General features: G+C 34.1%; 1 protein-coding gene across 1 annotated transcript in view; it reads left to right on the plus strand.

The window, feature by feature from the left end:
* Nucleotides 1–14,535, plus strand: part of LOC136037479 (leucine-rich repeat-containing protein egg-6-like) — a 48,150-nt gene that overhangs the window by 23,293 nt on the left and 10,322 nt on the right. The window contains exon 3 of the mRNA XM_065720204.1: nucleotides 4,220–4,339. Within this exon, the coding sequence (XP_065576276.1) occupies nucleotides 4,220–4,339 (120 nt within the window). The remainder of the gene's footprint in view (nucleotides 1–4,219; nucleotides 4,340–14,535) is intronic.

Genomic DNA, 14,535 nt, shown 5'->3' on the forward strand with positions numbered 1-14,535 from the left:
TCATAAGTAACTGGAGGGCAATTGTAATGGCATCACATGTTCTTGAGATCCTTCTTTTTGATAAACTAGATATACATAATGGCTTTTGATTTAGTTTAACATGCCCCTCAAGGTATTTATACCTTTTGATTATTTCGAATAGAGTGATATTTGGAAGTTTGAGATCAATGGTAAGCGGAAGAGGGAACCTAAAAAGGGTAAGGACGGACGGGGGCTGTTTGCCCTTCAATGCCTCTTCAATATCCCTTTAACATACCTAAAAAGTTTCATCTTAATACCCTTAGTGGTTCTTTAGAAATTGCATATATTCTGTTTTGACAAACCGCAAGCATATAATGTGTTCTTTATTATGCCGGCATCTCTATCAACATTTCTTTGAAGTTTCACCATAATACCCCACATTTTTTTGGAAACCTAGAATTGAAAAGACCCTATTTTCTTAATATTTTTTTTTCTTTTCTTAGCAATGGGCAAGTTGAATAGCTTGCAGCCCTTGGCCTCGGGGACGTGGGGGATATACTCAACCCTCGCGGCATCTTTATTTATTGTTTTGTCTATTGTGAACAGGATTTTTTTTTTTAATTTTGATCGGAGGCGTATAGAGAAAAAAAGCATGGGAAGGGGCTAGTTACACTTTGATTACTTTTTATTCTTAAAAAGGGGATGAGAACTTCTGATTTTTAATCGAATGAGCCCTTTCCGAAGTTTATACGAACACTCCTTCCAAATAAAGGGCATCTGAGAAAAAAACAAAACGAATAAAATAATAGCGTTGTAGTGGGCTGGTTACCGTCCGATCACTTCTAACTGTTAGCAAAGCCACTAGAACTTTTGATTTTCGATTCAATGAGCCCTCTATAAAGTTTATACCATCAACTTTATGATATGAAGTTACTCTTTAAAAAAAGTGCATATGGTTTCAATGGATTATTATCTGTTTCCCCAGTACAATTCATGCAGAAGGGATGGTCGCATAAATAATAACATTTATCTAAATTTTTCTTCTACATTCGGCCCCTCTAACCCTAGGATATAAGGATCTCGATTCAGTCGGGGGAAAAATGTTCCTTTTTTTAGGCCCGGTTCTCGGGAAAAATAATTTTTATCGTTTTCTCTCTCCATTTGGTTCTCTTTAGACCAAGAACTTAAGGATCAAAGCTTGGAGCCAATAGTACAACAAAAAAGATTCGACTCTTTTCCCAACCCCTTTTTGGGGAGGCCCGTTCTCTAAATAATTTTATTGGTATAATATTTATTTTTACTCCTGAAGACTTATGTCTATAAGTTTAAGACTGAACAACAGGAAAAAAGTTCTGGCCAATTGCCATTTCCTGGTACCTCTTACTTCCAAAATAAAATTGTTACTGGACATTTTTACAGCTTGAACAATATTGCTATCTTAGTTTTTTTTTCTTACATAATGACAGATTACAGGGTCCAGCAGAAATACACACACGGAAGGCTGACTGATTGCATTCTAATCACTTTCTACCAGGAACAGGGCACAGAAAATTTCTGCTTTTTTCGTATAATCTGCCTATTAAATTTGTACGACCATCTCCTCGATTTGAAGTTTCTGGGAAACAAAAAAATTATGCATAGGATGGGAGGCATATGGCTTATTACCCAGACAACATTAGACAGTTGAATCTTATATACATTAAATATAATGGATTTTTTCAACTGAAAGGTATGAACAACATGAAAACATAAAGCGAACAGAAATCATTCTGCATATGAGGGATGTAGCCCTTTCTCAACGCTCACTATTTCCGCTAAAGTCTTAAGGCTCTTAAGCAATACTCATTCAAAATCAACAGCCAATGATGGGGTAACTCCACTCACGTACAGCACAATTTCTGTAAGTCTCTTTACGCTAAACTTTGACTCTTTCTCTTAGCTCTATTTTAAAACAGTAAGAAACTTTAGCGTAAAGAGTGGGCCTTTGAGGAGGAAAAGCCCCTTTCATATACGGAGTAATTTCTGTTCGTTTTAAATTTCAATGCTGCTCTCCTTACATTCATTTAAGAAAACTTGTTTTTTTTTATTTAATTTCTGGACGTTTTTGGATTAATGCATGTTTTGATCTTGGCTCTCCTCACATAAATAATTTAAAAGAAAGTTACATATTAATTATTTGCAATTAATCGGAAGATTTTCAGAAAAAGGAGCAAGGAAGGAGGGCTAGTTGCCCTCCAATTTTTGATTACTTAGAAAAACAACTAGGACTCTTAATTTTTTACAAACGTTTTCATTGGTAAAAAATATACGTAATTCACGAATAAATTCACGCAGCGAACTTTTATATTCGTATGTTTTTATTGGGTGCATGAAGCGGTTCAACCTTCGTCGATACCCCGCTCTTTACCCTGAAGCTTAAATTTTGTCCAAATTCCTTAAGAATGACCTCTGAATCACAAAAGTTGTAGAATAAATAGTTGAAATCAATAAAAATACTTTAGCGCAAAGAGTGAGGTATAACGAGGGAAAAAACCCCTCATATGTGTAATGGTTTTTGTTCGTTTCAAGTTTTAATGCTGCTCAAAAACTTTCATATTTATTTTTCATTATTTTTTTCCTCAAATTATGCAAGAAAACCCTGCATACCTTCACTGAAATTCTTTTCCCCCATGACAAGTTTCTCCATGTAAATATCCTCCCACGTAGCCCCCTCTCAAATCTTTCCCCTAAAGAAAAAAAAACTGAAAACGTCTGTACAGTAAGTAAGTGAGTAAGTCGTCCCTAAATACATAGTTATTAGGTTTTTCGACTATGGTGAATAAAATGGCTATTTCAGAATTTTGATCCGGTGACTTTTGGAAAAAATGAGCGTAGGAGGGGGCCTAGGTGCCCTCTAATTTTTTTGTCACTTAAAAAGGGTACTAGATCTTTTAATTTCCGTTAAAATGAGCCTTCTCGCAAAGTTGTAGGACCACTCAGTCGATACGATCACCCCTGGGAGAAAAAACAATAAAAAAAAACGCATCCGTGATCTGTCTTCTGGCAAAAAATGTGAAATTCCACATTTTTGTAGATAGGAGCTTGAAACTTCTACTATAAGGTTCTCTGATACGCTGCAACTGATGGTTTGATTTTCGTTAAGATAGTATAACTTTTAGGGGGTGTTTCCCCTATTTTCTGAAACGAGGAAAAGTTTCTCAGGCTCGTAGTTTTTGATGGGTATAACAGATCTTGATGAAATTTATATATTTAAAATCAACATTAAAATCCTTCTCTTCTGATGTAAATATTGATATCAAAATTCCGGTTTCCTTTAGATTTTCGGTTGGGTCGCTCCTTTCATAGAACTTTTAAAAAAGATAGTTATTTTAATCCAACAGCCCTTGCAATTCAGTAGTCGTTCTTGAAGATTGGAAATGAAAGTCAAACTTTAGCGTAGAGATTGAGATACTGAAGAGGGGCCAATCCCTTTCATATACAGATTTTCCGTTCGTTTTTAGTTTTAATTTTGCTCCTTAATTTCAGTTGAAAAAACTTGTTTTTTCATTTAATTTATGATCGCCTTTTAAATAATGCCATTAAATCTGGCTTACCTCTAATGGAAAAGCAATTCCCTATAAAATTTCCTCCGGACAATAATATCCTCGCTAAAAATCCCCCCCTCCAACCATAAAATTTCTTGTGGTAGATTAACTTTTTAGCATACTTTAACTTGAAAAGGATTTTAATTTCAAATCGTTTTCCCGATCATACCAGAAATCCCCTTTTTAATGGTTATTTTACTGCTGTTATAAAAGATCGCTGAAAAAAGTCTCCAGGTAATTCCTAAGGAACATCTCCACATGCAAAATTGAGCTGGCAAAGAAATGTAAGACAAATAAAAATAATTTATTTAGGAATTTTGTTGGAACCCCTGGAAATTGTGGAATATTTTCCCAGGAAATTCTACCCAAGAGAACACACACACACACACACACACACACACACACACACACACACACACACACACACACACACACACACACACACACACACACACACACACACACACACACACACACACACACACACACACACACACACACACACACACACACACACACACACACACACACACACACACACACAAAAAAAACACACACACATATACACACACACACACACACACACACACACACACACACACACACACATGTGTGTCTGTTTGTGTAAAAGATAAGGTGAATCTGAAAAATCGCTGTAATTTTAATCTTTTTAGGTCTACTTGACAGCACAGAACTTCGACTAGACAACAATGAATTAACGACGTTTTCAGAAGATGCCTTCCGTGAGACTGTTGAGACAATGATGAGTGGAAGTGGTAAAATTTACTTGGAAGGTAATTTTCTATTTAGAGTGCAGCTGCAATTTTTTTTTTTAATAGGTCAAGCTAAGTTTAACTATTCATAATTGAAATGATATGTAAACAAATAACGATGTTGTGTTAGGTCGTATTCTTAGCATCAGATTTTTTTGTGCGTTTCTTCAACGTAACAAAAAAATAATTAAATGAAATCATATTCTTAAGCCGAGAATTGTGCTAATACTTATTGCCAGCCACTTGAAAAATAGACCGGAACTAATAATAGAGATCAATTATTTGATATAAGGTTAAAACGATGTTACAACTCTGAGACTAAGTTCAACTTTAGCACTTGAAACACTGAAGAAAAATTTCCAAAAGTATGGCTGATATCTCGCCATTCTCCATTTTTTTTTAAAAATGGCTTGTCACTTTTTCTTTCAATTTCTTTTTTCAAACCATGAAAGTTCCAAAGCCTGTTGGGTCACTTGCGTTTAAATTAGCACTAACTTAACTTTCCATAAAAGAAGGGTTTCAAGGAAAAACAAAAACCATATTAAACTACAGATCAGCAGAAATAAATTCATGTAGTAATTCAAACTCAAAACAAGCAGAAATTACTATTAAAGAATGAACAAAACCAAAAAAGAACAGAAAATAAATAAACGATAACAACGAACCAATATTCATCAGGTACTAATATAAATGGACAATATAAATATTAAAATGAGTAAACATTACATTGAATATGCAAATCAAGCTTAAAACCGCCAGAAATTGCTACAAAAAGGGGGTTTGGCTACTGCCCCCTTCCCTAACATTAAAAATTTAAAGCCTAGTGCGTAACTTACGCTTTACTGAAAACGATTTGCATTATAGATATTTTCTTTTGTTCTTAAAGCATTGAAAACCAAATTAAAAATACAGTGAAAATAAATCTTAAACTGCTGAGCTTTTAGGAATTAAGTTCAGGTTATATCGAATGCATTTTATTTGTTCTTCCTAAGTAATGTTCAAGAAATACACAGTTTTCAAACAAATTATATTGCAAATATTTTGTTGTTTACTTATTCGACGAAAAAACAAAAAATACAGTGGAACAAAATGCTTAACTCATGAGCTTTCATCAATTACTATTATCATATATCAAATATTCAGTTTAATTTCATTTCTCTATTCTATTTTTGTTTAAGACATTTAGTTTTCATTAAAGCGCCAATGACGCAGTATACACTAGAATTTTACAGTTGGGGAAGGAGACAGTAGCCATACTCTTGTTTGTATGAATTGTGTTGCGAGAGCAACACTTTGGTTTTGTCGTGTTTTTTCCCTAGCATCCTGATTTCAGCTTATTCCAAGAAAATGGTAAAGGTTTAACATCTGTGGTTTTTACGGAAAGTGTAAACCTTTGGCCGAATTGATGAGTAAGACTTTGCATTTTGGAAAACTTCGTAGAATTCTTGCCTGGAGCCGAAAATCTATTGTTTCTACGCATTTCTGTTCGTGATTTCAGCTGAGTTTAATTCGGTTATTCACACTCGGGATTGCGTTAGAGAAATGGTATCATATGTGCCTCTTAAACTTTCAAAGTTCTCTCATTGCTAGAGAAATTAGAGTTTATCCTTTACTCCTTTCTAAGATATAACGTTAGAAACTTGGCCTACGGCAAAAAGTCAACTTTTGGACTAAGACAGACAGATTTTTTTCTTTGACGGCAGACCATAGCTCTTGATGAACTGATCAAAGTATACATCATCCATTTTTTGGTAGAAAAATTTCTTGTGAGATATATCAATTTGAAAGTTTAAAGGGGTTGACAACTTCAGTAGTAAAGGACACACTGAAACCAAAAATAAGCAGATACAGAAATGGTATCAGATGTGCCTCTTAAACTTTAAAAGTTCTTTCATTGCTAAAGAAATTAGGAGTTTATCCTTTGCTGCTTTCCAAGTGATGACGTTAGAAACTTGGCCTACGGCAAAAAAGTCAACTTTTGTACTAAGGAAGATGTATATTTTTTTTTTTTGACGGCAGTGGATAGCTCTTGATAATCTAATCAAAGTATATGTTTATGACTGAAAGTTTAAAGGGATTGACAACTTCAGTAGTAAGGTACGCACTTAAACCAGAAATAGGCCGATACCAATTGTGAGACATATTGGGGAGTTTTAAGCAATATTAGGTTGTTAGCTCATAATCATTTTCGGCAATGAGGGGTTCGCACATTTTGCTAGTTGGTGTACCTATTATTTGTTTCCGGTGTATTTGATCATCAAGACCAATTTTTTCCTGTGTTAATACATATAGGGTACTTGGCTGTTAGGCTACAATCATATTCAGCGATTAGGGGCTCATAACTTTTGTTAGTTACAAGGAGGGCTTTGCAACTATTGCGAGTTAATCTGCCCAGTATTTATTTTAAGATCCTTAGATATTAACAACTTCAGCACTTAATCGAACTGATGAAACAAAACCGAAGTGTTGCTCTCGCAACGATTTAATCGGCCAAGCCGAACAAAGGTCGCTGCAACACCTCCTGTTGCCCATGCAACGTAGATCTAGTTTTTGTTCTCTTTGAAGTTTGATTTTTATATTCAATTTAAGTTTTACATGTATTAAGATTTATTTATTCATTTATGTCAGTACCTGTTGTTTATTTGTTTGCTGTGATTGTTTATTTAATTTCTTTTTGTGTCTATTTATTTTCAATATTCATTTTCGTCGTTTTGAGCTTGAATTATTACAGGAATTAATTTATGATGGCCTTTACTTTTCTTCGAAAAACTGTTTTTGGGGGCAAATTTCCTTAATTTATTTCCCGGTATTTGGTTATATATAGCCTATATTTTAAGGGGTAGAGATTTGCATGATTTGTTACATTTTCAGAGAAGGACCTCTGGAATTTTGTTTTTATTTTTCTTTGAAAAAACTTCTGTTTTGATAATTTATTTTTATTAATTCATCTCCCTTTTAGTTGCCACAGTTTTGGTTTTGGTTAATATAATGAACATTTCTCCAGTTTTTCATGTCTTTAGCGTAAAAATTAATATATCTAATTATGATTAAATAGTTTTAACTAGGGTAGTTTGATCTATTTCACTACCTCCTAAACATTTCTAGGAAGTTTTCAACTAAATTTGATTAGCTCTTCCTGGAAAATTTCAAATGCGCCTTTTCTGACAACCTAGATGTACATAATATTTTTTGAATGAATATTCTGACCCTTAACCACTCCTAGGATATTGGATATTTCCAAAATGATAAAATAATAAAATGATGCTGATAAAATGAATGCACATAGTGTCCTTTCGTTTAGTTTAAAACCTTTTTAAGTATTTCCTGAAGGTTCAAGTGTTGTCCAACACACCCTGAAAGTTTATACTTAATGCCCTCAGCTGTACTTGGGATATTGCGGATGCCCCCTTTCGACAATCATTATTGCAATAATTTGTTTTGATCCGCTCAACTTCCCCTAACATTCTTTGAAAGAAATTAAATAAAAAAAACAAGTTTTTTAAATGAAAGTAAGGAGCGACATTAAAACTTAAAACGAACAGAAATTACTCCGTATATGAAAGGGGCTTTTCCTTCTCAACGCCCCGCTCTTTCCGCTAAAGTTTGACTCTTTCTCTTAACTCTACATTTTAAAACAGTAAAAAAAACTTTAGCGTAAAGAGTAGGGCGTTGAGAAGGAAAAGCCCCTTTCATATACGGAGTAATTTCTGTTCGTTTGAAGTTTTAATGTCACTCCTTACTTTCATTTAAAAAGCTTGTTTTTTTATTTAATTTCTGAACGTTTTTGAATCAATGCATGTTTTGATTTTGGCTCTCCGCACAGGAATAATTAAAACGAAATTTGTATATTTATTTTTTTTGGCTAAATGGCTTTCTCATAATTTTGATCGAATGATTTTGAGAAAAAAAGAGTGGGCGAGGAAGCACAGTTGCGCTCCAATTTTCGGTTAATTAAAAAGGCAACAAGAACTTTTATTTTTTTACGAATCTTTTAATAAGTAAAAGATATACGTAACTTATAAATTAGCTTACGTAAAGAACTTTTGTATTCTTATGTTTTTATTACATATTTGAGGGGTTTCGCCCCCTCGTCAGTACCTTGCTCTTTACATAAAAGCTTAAATTTTGTCCCAATTCATTAAGAATGACCCCTGAATCACAAAAGCCGCAGAATAGATAGTTGAAATTACTAAAAATACTTTAGCGCAAAGAACGAGTTATTAGGAGGAGGTGAGCCCCTCATATGGGTAATGATTTCTGTTTGTTTTAAGTTTTAATGCTGCTGCTGACTTCCAGGTAAAAAAAATTTTCATTGTTTTTTTTTAAGTAATGCTTGTAAATCGTGTGCTCCCTTTATAGAAAATTTCTTCCCTCATGACAAATTCCTCAATGAAAAGTTCCCCCAACCCCCAGTATATCCCCCTCTTCTCAACCCCTGCCTCCAACAAAAAAATCCTCCTGAAAACACCTGTAAACTTCCCAATAACCATTACTATATGTAAGCACTGGTCGAAGTTTTGAACTTTTAAACCCTCCCACGGGGACTGTGGGGGAGTAAGTCGTCCCCAAAGACATAGTTATGAGGTTTTTCCACTACAATAAATAAAATAGCTGTCTCAGAATCTTGATTCGTTGACTTTGGGAAAATAATTAGCGTGGGAGGGGGCCTAGGTGCCCTCCCATTTTTTGGTCACTCAAAAAGGGCACTAGAACTTTTTATTTCCGTTAGAATGAGCCCTCTTCCAAAATTCTAGGAAAACTGGGTCGATACGATCACCCCTGGGGAGAAAAAAACAAACAAACAAATAAACACGCATCCGTGATCTGCCTTCTGGCAAAAAATATAAAATTCCACATTTTTGTAGATAGGAGCTTGAAACTTCTACAGTAGGGTTCTCTGATACGCTGAATCTGATGGTGTGATTTTCGTTAAGATTCTATTACTTTTGGGGGGCGTTTCTCCCTATTTTCTAAAATAATGCAAATTTTCCCAGGCTTGTAACTTTTGATGGGTACGATTAAACTTGATGAAAATGCGATTCGTTTGATGTAGCTATTGGTACCAAAATTCCATTTTTTGGACTTTTGGTTACTATTGAGCCGAGTTGCTCCTTACTACAGTTCGTTACCACGAACTGTTTGATTAGATAAAAAAAAACTAATTTTTTTAGCTGGAGTGGCATTAAAACTTAAAACGAAGAGAAATTACTCCGTATATGAAATGGGTTGTCCCCTCCGCAATCCCTCGCTCTTTACGCTAAAGCTTTTAATTGTTTTAAAAAGTAGGATTGTGGCTAAGAGTCAAACCTTAGCGTAAAGAGCGAGGGATTGCGGAGAGGACAATCCATTTCATATACGGAGTAATTTCTGTCGTTTTAAGTTTTAATGTCGCTCCTTACTTTTAGCTAAAAAAATTAATTTTTTTTATTTAATTTCTGAACATTTTTGAATAAATGCATGTTTGGTTTTGGCTCTCCGCACATAAATTATTAAAATGAAATTTCTATATTTTCTTTTTTGGGCTAAATGGCTTTCTCTTAGTTTTGATCAGACAATTTTGAGAAATAAGGGGTGTAGAAGGAGGCCTAGTTGCCCTACAATTTTTCGATTACTTAAAAAGGCAACTAGAACTTTTAATTTTTAACGAACGTTTTTATTAGTAAAAAATATACGTAACTTAAGAATTAACTTACGTAACAAACTTTCATAACCTTATATTTTTATTATGTATACGAGGGGCTTTGTACCCTCGTTAATACCTCGCTCTTTACACTAAATCGTAAGTTTTGTCCCAATTCTTTAAGAATGACCCCTGAATAAGAAAGGCCGTAGAATAAATAGTTGAAATTACTAAAAATACTTTAGCATGAAGAACAAGGTATTCATCTCCTCCTAAATACCTCCCTCTTTATTCTAAAGTATTTTTGGAACCCCTAATATGTGTAATAATATCTGTTCGTTTTGAGTTTCAATTCTACTTCTTCCTTTCATCTGAAAAAATGTTTTCATGTGCATTTTTCATTGTTTTTTATAGTAATACTAGAGAATCCTGCCCCCTTTTCATTGAATTTTTCTTCCCCCATGACAGATTCCTCCAAAGAAAGATCCTCAAACATAGCCCTGTCTCCTCAGCACCACCCCCAAACAAAATAAAATCCCCCTGAAAACGTCTGTACACTTCCCAATAACCAGAACTATATGTAAACACTGGTCAAAGTTTGTAACTTGAAGCCCTTCCCCCAGGGATTGTGGGGGAGTAAGTCATCCCCAAAGACATATTTATTATGGTTTTCGACTATGCTGAACAAAATGGCTATCTCAAAATTTTGATCCGTTGACTTTGGGAAAAATGAGCATGGGAGGGGGCCTAGATTGCCTCCAATTTTTTTGGTCACTTAATAAGGGCACTAGAACTTTTCATTTCCTTCAGAATGAGCTCTCTTGCGACATTCTAGGACCACTTGGTCGATACGATGACTCCTGGGAAAAAAAAAACAAAAACAAACAAATAAACACGCACCCGTGATTTGTCATCTGGCAAAAAATACAAAATTCCACATTTTTGTAGATAGGAGCTTAAAACTTCTACAACAGGGGTCTCTGATACGCTGAATGCGATGGTGCCGTTTTCGTTAAGATCCTACTACTTTTAGGGGGTGTTTCCCCCTATTTTCCAAAATAACGCAAATTTTCTCAGGCTCTTAACTTTTGATGGGTAAGCCTAAACTTGATGAAACTTATATATTTAAAATCAGCATTAAAATACGATTCTTTTGATGTAGCTATTGATATCAAAATGTAATTTTTTAGAGTTATAGTTACTATTGGGCCGGGTCGCTCCTTACTACAGTTTGTTACCACTAACTGTTTGATCAAAAGTAAATATAGTAAAAGTTGTAAACAGTAGCAACCACAGTCACAAATTGCCGCAATTGGATGCCGTCATTGTTGCAGGTGTAGCGAGTCACATTTGTAGCCGCAGTAGTAACAGTAGTACGGGCCCTGAAACTTTCAAGTTAATGCCCTTACCTATATTCAGATACAATCTATGTAAAATTTATAATTACATTATTTATAATAATTTATAATTTATATAATTTATTATATATAATATATATATATATATATATATATATATATATATATATATATATATATATATATATATATATATTTATATATATATATATATATATATATATATATATATTATATTATTATATTTATTATATATATATATATATATATATATATATATATATATATATATATATATATATATATATATATATTAAATTATAATTTAATAATTTATAATTAAATGATAGTAAAATTTTTAAAATGACGGGGTGCAACAGCGGCACAATTATAGCAGAGTAAATCACATTTATCTACGTTAAGTGAAAGACTAAAATCAGAAAAATTAAGCAAAAAAAAACAAGTTTTGTAAAATGAAAATAAGGAATGACATCAAAAGTTAAAACAAACAGAAATTACTCCGTATATGAAAGGGGTTTTCCCTCTTCAACTCCCTGCTCTTTACGGTAAAGTTTGACTCTTTCTCTTAACTCTACCTCTTAAAACAGTAAAAACTTTAGCGTAAAGAGCGGGGCGTTGAGGAGGAAAAGTCCCTTTCATATATTAAATAAAAAAAACGAGTTTTTTTAACTGAAAGTAAGGAGCGACATTAAAACTTAAAACGCACAGAAATTACTTCGTATATGAAAGAGGCTGCTTCCTCATCAACGCCCCGCTCTTTACGCTAAAGTTTGACTCTTTCTCTCAATTATTCTTTTTAAAACAGTAAAAACTTTAGCGTAAAGAGCGGGGCGTTGATGAGGAAGCAGCCTCTTTCATATACGAAGTAATTTCTGTGCGTTTTAAGTTTTAATGTCGCTCCTTACTTTCAGTTAAAAAAACTCGTTTTTTTTATTTAATTTCTGAACGTTTTTGAATCAATGCATGTTTTGATTTTGGCTCTCCGCAGAGGAATAATCAAAACGAAATTTGCATATTTTTTTTTGGGGGGGGGGCTAAATGGCTTTCTCATAATTTTGATCGAATGATTTTGAGAAAAAAGAGCGGGGGCGAAGCCTAGCTGCCCTCCGATTTTTTGGTTAATTAAAAAGGAAACTAGAACTTTTAATTTTTTACGAATCTTTTTATTGGTAAAAGATTTACGTAACTTATAAATTAGCTTACGTAAAGAACTTCTGTATTCTCATGTTTTTATTACATATATGAGGGGATTCGCCCCATCGTCAGTACCTCGCTCTTTACACTAAAGCTTAAATTTTATCCCAATTCATTAAGAATGACCCCTGAATCACAAAAGCCGTAGAATAAATAGTTGAAATTACTAAAAATACTTTAGCGTAAAGAGCTAGGTATCATAAGGAGGTGAGCCCCTTATATGGGTAATAATTTCTGTTTGTTTTAAGTTTTATTGCTGTTCCTTACTTCCAGCTGAAAAAGCTTTTTCACATTTATTTTTTAATTTTTTTTTTAAATAATGCTAGTAAATCCTGCTCTCCCTTCATGGAAGTTTTCTTCTCCCATGACAAATTCTCGATGGAAAGTTCCCCCAGCATATCCCCCTCTTCTCGACCCCTCCCCCCAACCAAAAAAATCCTCCTGAAAACGCCTGTATACTTCCCAATAACCATTACTATATGTAAGCACAGGTCAAAGTTTGTAACTTGTTGCCCCTCCCACGGGGACTGTGGGGGAGTAAGTCGTCCCCAAAGACATAGTTATAAGGTTTTTCGACTACGCTGAATAAAATGGCTATCTCAGAATTTTGATCCGTTGACTTTGGGAAAATAATTAGCGTGGGAGGGGGCCTAGGTGCCCTCCAATTTTTTTGGTCACTTAAAAAGGGCACTAGAACTTTTCATTTCCGTTAGAATGAGCCCTCTTGCAACATTCTAGGACAACTGGTTCGATACGATCACCCCTGGGAAAAAAAAAAAACAAAAAAACAAAAAAACAAAAAAACAAATAAACACGCATCCGTGATCTGCCTTCTGGCAAAAAATGCAAAATTCCACATTTTTGTAGATAGGAGCTCGAAACTTCTATAATAGGGTTCTCTGATACGCTGAATCTGATGGTGTGATTTTCGTTAAGATTCTATGACTTTTAGGGGGTGTTTCCCCCTATTTTCTAAAATAACGCAAATTTTCTCAGGCTCGTAACTTTTGATGGGTAAGACTAAACTTGATGAAACTTATATATTTAAAACCAGCATTAAAATGCGATTCTTTTGATATAGCTATTGGTATCAAAATTCCATTTTTTAGAGTTTTGGTTACTATTGAGCCGGGTCGCTCCTTACTACAGTTCGTTACCACGAACTGTTTGACAGAGTAATTTCTGTTCGTTTTAAGTTTTAATGTCGCTCCTTACTTTCATTTAAAAAAAAACTTGTTTTTTTTGCTTTATTTCTAGACTTTTTTGAATTAATGCATGTTTTGATCTTGGCTCTCCGCATATAATAATTAAAACGAAATTTGCATATTATTTTTTTAGCTAAATGGCTTTTTCATAGTTTTAATACGAAGATTTTGAGAAAAAAGGAGCGAGAGTCGAGGCCTAATTGCCCTCCAAGTTTTTGATTACTTAAAAAGGCAACTATAACTTATAATTTTTTCGAACATTTTCATAAGTAAAAACTTTACCTAACTTGCGAATTAAATTACGTAGCGAACTTTTATATTCGTAGATTTTTATTGCGTATATGAGGGGGCTCAACCCTCGTCGATGCTCGCTTTTTACATTAAAGTTTAAATTCTGTGCTGATTCCTTAAGGATGACCCCTGAATCACAAAGGCCATAGAATAAATAGTTGATATTACTAAAAATATCCAGCCTAAAGAGCAAGGCATAGCGAGGAGGTAAATCCCTCATATGCGTAATAATTTCTGTTCGTTTTAAGTTTTAATGCTGCTTCTCACTTTCAGTAGAAAATGCTTTTCGTATTTATTTTTCATTGTTTTTTGAATAATACTAGAAAATCCTGCGCCCCCTCCATTGAAAGTCTCTTCCCCCGTGAGAAGTTCCTCCGTGGAAAGATCCCCCCACATACCCCCCCCCGTCTCAACTCTCTCTCTCCAAACGAAAAAAAAATCCCCCTGAAAACGTCTGTACACTTCCCAGCATCCATTGCTATATGTAAAAATGATCAAAGTTTGTAACTTGCAGCCCCTCCCAGGGGA

Source organism: Artemia franciscana, chromosome 2 (genome assembly GCF_032884065.1).
Source record: "Artemia franciscana chromosome 2, ASM3288406v1, whole genome shotgun sequence".
Classification (NCBI taxonomy): Eukaryota; Metazoa; Arthropoda; class Branchiopoda; order Anostraca; family Artemiidae; genus Artemia; species Artemia franciscana.